The sequence below is a fragment of the Podarcis pityusensis genome, assembly GCF_964106645.2.
Source record: "Podarcis pityusensis genome assembly, chromosome: 17".
In the NCBI taxonomy this organism is placed as follows: Eukaryota; Metazoa; Chordata; class Lepidosauria; order Squamata; family Lacertidae; genus Podarcis; species Podarcis pityusensis.
In genome coordinates this window covers 10,589,737-10,595,593 of record NC_138042.1, presented here as the reverse complement: position 1 = coordinate 10,595,593, position 5,857 = coordinate 10,589,737, and the positions used below count along the sequence as shown (strand labels likewise).

Genomic DNA, 5,857 nt, shown 5'->3' with positions numbered 1-5,857 from the left:
TCAATTGCGTCGTTCTGTTCTTCCACCCCAGTGTTTCCCAAATTTGGATCTCCAGCTGTTTTGGACTACAGTTCCCATCATTCCTGATCACTGGTCCTGCTAGCTAGGGATGATGGGAGTTGTAGTCCAAAAGCAGCTAGAGACCCAAGTTTGGGAAACCTTGTTGTAGCCTTGTTAGTCTGGGCCCATCACAGTGTCTGTTCTCTCGTCAGTCCTTACACAGCATCCAGACCATTTCTTTCCAATACCTGATTGGGGCTGGTGGGTTTCCCATAAAATGCAGTTGCAGAACCAGCTGGGTCCCATGTGGATTGGCAAAATGCTCTCAAAACTTTCCAGAGCTCCTGTGGCATTAATGAAGCATTACTCTTTTTTTCCTCATCCTCTTCTTCTATTTCTTCTTCCTCATCAGTATGGGTAGGAGGTTGTTGGTGAATAGCTCATTAATTTGTCTTTTAATATCTCTTGAATTCCACTATCTCTTTCTGCAGGGACGTGGGGGCCTTTAATTCCTGGTTTCTTTTTCCATTTTATTTTTTGGATAGCTGAATAGCAGTATTTTTAAAAGTGGGAGAAGGAATCGTGAATTAAAAGCCACAGAAACTGATGCTGACATTGGGGCAACGGAGAGGCTGTCACCAATTGTCTACCTAGCTGCTCGTTGGGAAGCAATAAAACCAGGTTGTGAACATCACCCAGGCTTGCTTGAGAGTTAAAATTACAGAAGGCTCATGGTTGTGAGGGAAGGGCATTGCTGGATGATCTGCTGAAATAAGTACTATGTGGAGCCTTCATTTTAATTCTGCTTTCACCTAATTATAGAAAATAAATTCCTGGGCAGTGCAAAAGTGAAGCAGATAGTATTAGATATCTAGTTGCAAGTTGCAAGCAAGCAGGTCCTGCAAGATGTTATCCTTTTGTAACTTGTTCCAAAAACCATTCAAGACGAAACTATTTGCGTACGCAACCACGGCTGCATGGACTCTCTTAGTGCAGAAATGGAAAAATGGTGCAACTCCGACCAAAGAAGAGTGGCAAGACAAAATTGCTGAACTATGCCGAGATGGCAAAGCTTACAGGAAAAATTAGAAATCAGGAAGAGGAGGTATTTAATAAATAATGGGGAAAGTTTATAATTCATTCGAAAAGCTGTTGTAAACAGTTACATACATTGGTAGGATTGACAGAAAACTTGTAGTAAAGAATTGAACTATGGATTGACAAAGGATTTATAAGAAACAGAGTTATGATAGAGGTGCAGAGGGGGAAATTGTTATGTTAAGATCCACAATTTGGGGGGGGGGGTGAATCAGAAGAGCTTATATGTTTATGTGTTTAACTCATTTGTTTATGCAAAATAGAAAATGCAAAAATAAAATTTATTTTAAAAATCAAAAACCATCCAAGAGGCTGTGCTCAAAATAAGATTCACATATTTTCTTTGTGGGAAGGCCAGGAGGGTCCAGAATTAGCTTCCACGGTCACTTAAAGACTCCCTGTTAAGACTGTGATCACGGAAGACAATCTTACTCGGCCACGAGTGATCACCAAAGAAAAGAAAATATAGTTAATGAGAGGCGAGCAGATCAAGAACTACCCTTCCCTCCTGGACACTCGAGCACTCATTCACACATACAATCTGCAAAACAAAGGTGGGATTCAATCTAGACCCTGTTCAGCCCATCTGGTTGACTGGACTGCATGAAATCACAGAAAGCGAGTGCCCCCCCCCCCCATCTTCTTTTCTTAACAAACCCCAGAAGGCAGGCCTCTCCCGCTGGCTTCTCTAGTTTGTGACCTCGAGAGAACTTGCTAAGGCAGCTTGAGGCTGGCATTAAACATGTCCTTGGGATCTGTAATCCTGAAGTGGGTGTATTGCTCCACAGGCGGAGGCCGGGGGAGAATGCAGAGAGGAAAATGCCACGTAGATGGGACCCAGAACAGGTCAGTTCCGTTCTTGAAATTCAACACGCAGCATCTTTTATCGGAGGGCTGCTGTGCGCCTCTTTTCCCTGAGCGCGTTCTTATGTTGTGTTTAGGCCACTAAGTCTCTTAACATCCCTAACAGCTGTGCATTTTGTGTTTGTTATACAGTGGTACCTCGGGTTACATACGCTTCAGGTTACATACGCTTCAGGTTACAGACTCCGCTAACCCAGAAATAGCGCTTCAGGTTAAGAACTTTGCTTCAGGATGAGAACAGAAATCGTGCTCCGGCAGCGCAGCAGCAGCAGGAGGCCCCATTAGCTAAAGTGGTGCTTCAGGTTAAGAACAGTTTCAGGTTAAGTACGGACCTCCGGAACGAATTAAGTACTTAACCCGAGGTACCACTGTATATTGAGATTTGTGCACTGCTGGGAGGTATAGAGTGGTATACAATTTTAATAAATAATAAGAAGAACAGCTGTAAATGTGTGTCGGGACTAAACAACCGACAAGCTTCTTTTTTTCTTTTTAATTTTTAATTTTATTTTGACAAAGTAATAATCATAAATAAGAATAAAAATGTGCACCCCACCCCCAAGACCATTCCATTGTAACCAACCTCCCAAAATTTCAACACCTCCTGCAATAGTTTGACCCCTTTCCATTTTAACGGTACAAATTCTACAAACCCCCTCAGTACCTCCTGAAAATAATTTCTCCTGCATATTCCCCCGTCTTACCTTAATGGCACATTTTAATTTATCATTAATAGCTATACCCCCCACCTCTTTATACCATTCTTCCCTGTTATATTTATTTTGCTTGCCCCTTCCTAGCTATCATAATCCGTGCAGCTGTGAATAAATTTGTGAGCAAGTCCTTCATAGCCTGTGAACCTTCCACCCCATCGTAAACTGATGATAATGCTACCTCTGGATTTTTGGTCAGCTTTAGCCTACCGACTTCTGATGCATTTTGAGAATGTGCATTGGAATCAGTTCTGCTTTCAGGGAGCTATGCAGCTGTGGGATCCTGAAGCTTGTGCTGACATGAAGGTGGAAGCTGGGTGTGGTTCAGCAGCAGGAATGGGGAACTGGTGACAAGAACCTCCCTCCACTGCAGCTGCTGTTGGGCTCCAGGCCCTATTCTCCCAGACCATGCTAGCTAGGGCTGTTGGGAGTCCGGAGGACCACACAATTCCCACCAAATACTCTTTTATATAAATATTTTTAATTAAATTTTCTGTTTTACAATTTAAAATACTCATTTTACATCCTTAAGATATCAACAACTTCCCTTCTCTTTCCACGGTTCATTTTACATACCATAAATCCCTACATATTTTACAAAAACTATACCATTCAGTATTCCATTATCGCATCCATCAAAACTTGTTTACGCTGATGAATTTATCTTAATGCTGCTGCCAGCGTTTTCAGCTGTACACAGTTATTTCCCATATTTTCAATAAACGTTTTCCAATCTTCTCTAAATGTATGTTCTTCTTGTTCTCTTATTCTATATGTTAAGTCTGTGAGTTGTGCATATTCTTTCAACTTAAGTTCTTCTCTGGTTGGGACCTCGCTCGTTTTCAATTTTTGGGCTAACCAAACACAGGCCGCAGTACAGTCGTACCTTGGAAGTCGAGCAGAATCCATTCTTGAACTCCGTTCGACTTCCAAAACGTTTGGAAACCAAAGTGCAGCTTCTGATTGGCTGCAGGAAGTTCCTGCAGCCAATCAGAAGCCACGGAAGCCCCGTCAAACGTTTGGCTTCCAAAAATAGTTCACAAACCGGAACAGTCACTAAGCTGTTCAGAAACCAGGTATGACTGTAGTAAAAAGGTAAAGGGACCCCTGACCATTAGGTCCAGTCGTGGCCAACTCTGGGGTTGTGGCGCTCATCTCGCTTTATTGGCCGAGGGAGCCGGTGTACAGCTTCTGGATCGTGTGTCCAGCATGACTAAGCCGCTTGTGGCGAACCAAAGCAGCGCACGGAAACGCCGTTTACCTTCCCGCTGGAGCGATACCTATTTATCTACTTGCACTTTTATGTGCTAGGTTGGCAGGAGCAGGGACCGAGCAACAGGAGCTCACCCCGTCGCGGGGATTTGAACCACTGACCTTCTGATTGGCAAGCCCTAGGCTCTTGTGTTTTAGACTACAGTGCCACCTGCGTCCCGATGACTGTAGTAGCATACATAAATAACCTTTTTTGATTCCCACCAAATCTCAGCACTCTGGGCTGTTGTTTTTTTTACTGAAGTCCTTTCTGTCGCTTGCAGCCTTGCAGGTATTATTTTTAGGGCACCTTTTCCAGGACCTGGGGCGCCTGTTCCCTGAACTGCCCATCTCCCTTTTCTGATGCCTTTCAGATAACACGAAACCCTCCTCACCCAGGGAGGCTGCGTTACTCCTTTGCAACTCAGTCTGCATTTTATTGAAAACTTGGGGCAAGCGGCTGGGTTTAGTTAATAGGTTTTGGGTACTGCCTTGCCTTGTTGGGTGAGATGTGTCATTCCTTAGCCTCTCACGAAGGGGGTCGGGCTGCTGTCCTGTCCTTTGGGTCCCCCTGTTTAAGAAGCCTCAGCCCCCTGTGCCCAACAGCTGCTCTCTTGAGGCCAGGAGACGTTGACGCGTCAGATCTTCCATCTGCTTGTTTGGCTGCTTTGTATCTCGTAATAGTCTGTGGAAGTTCTGAGCCGCTTTAGGGAGGTGAGGCGAGGTAAGACACCCATTGACTGAGAGGCTTAACGTGGCCACTGGGCGAAAAGCGTGATTTGGTGACTATTCGGAGCTGAGCTGCGCTGAGCGTGGGGAGCCTCTACCCTGGGCCCTGAAATTCCAGAGGGGTGCTGCCTTGCCTAACCACTGCTCTGAAGATGAACTGCTTTTGCCTCTCGGTTGCCATCTGGAGACACCGCTCCTTGCTCCTGGGTGCCATTTTCCTGCTTCTGCTGCTGCTCCTCAGGCAACTGAACAAGCAGTGAGTATTGGTATGTGGGGTACAAGGGAGCTTTGTAGAGAGAACTGTCTTGGTACTGGTACGATCCTGACCTTGAAAGACCATTGCTCACCTCTCTGCTTGATTTCTGAAAAAGGGGTTCAGAGCCAATGCAGAAGAGATGTGTTTTTGAGCAGGTGTTGCGGAATAACCACAGCCAGCTCCTTGAATCTGGTCCCAGAGGGAAGGATTGCCAGTCTGCAAGAAATGTCTTCCATCCTCACTTTTGTGTGTGTGTGTTTAATAAATACATCCCTATCCTGCTCTTCCTCCCAAAGCAGCTCAGGGCACAATTAGAAATTAAGCCTTGTGTAAGAAGACTGAGAAATAAATTAGTCCTTGGTACTGAGGTATCTTTAGCAGCTGCCTTCTGCAAAACTGCCTTTTGGGTTTGTTGGTTCTTTTGGGTAGCTCTAGAGATGTGCTCTAGAGATGGCACTCTGTAATTTTTGGTTCCAAGCGTCCAGATGGTCTCTTTCCGGTCCATGTGTGGAGCTGGTTGTTGTTGTTTTTTATATAGTAATTTTTATTGTTTTACAACACAAATATACAATTTTATCCAATTTTTAACAAACAAATTCTCTCTTTTTGGACTTCCTTCAGCTTCTCTGACAATCATCCATCTGTACCTCATTGTTACGCATTCCTTCTCCTTTAGTATTGTCTTTAGTCTTCCCTCCCACATCTATTGTTTTTGACAATACCTCTTAAATTTCACAATGCTTCTTTAAATCCCACTAATGTTGTTTGCAAATCACATATATTTTTCAGATATTCTACAAATTTTCCCCAGTCTTCGATGAACTTTTGGTCTTTAAGATATCTGATTTTCCCAGTTAGCTTGTCCAATTTTGCATAGTCCGTCAGTTTCAATCTCCAATCTTCTATCGTCGGTATTTCCTCTTGTTTCCATTTCTGGGCCAGTAGA

General features: G+C 44.0%; 1 protein-coding gene across 1 annotated transcript in view; it reads left to right on the top strand.

Moving 5' to 3' along the window:
- The first annotated feature begins 147 nt into the window (after nt 1-147).
- The window catches only part of LOC308466920 (galactose-3-O-sulfotransferase 3-like), a 17,680-nt gene continuing 11,970 nt past the window's right edge, over nt 148-5,857 (top strand). Inside the window, exon 1 of the mRNA XM_080988241.1 lies at nt 148-1,944. Within this exon, the coding sequence (XP_080844367.1) occupies nt 1,841-1,944 (104 nt within the window). The 5' untranslated portion in view covers nt 148-1,840. The remainder of the gene's footprint in view (nt 1,945-5,857) is intronic.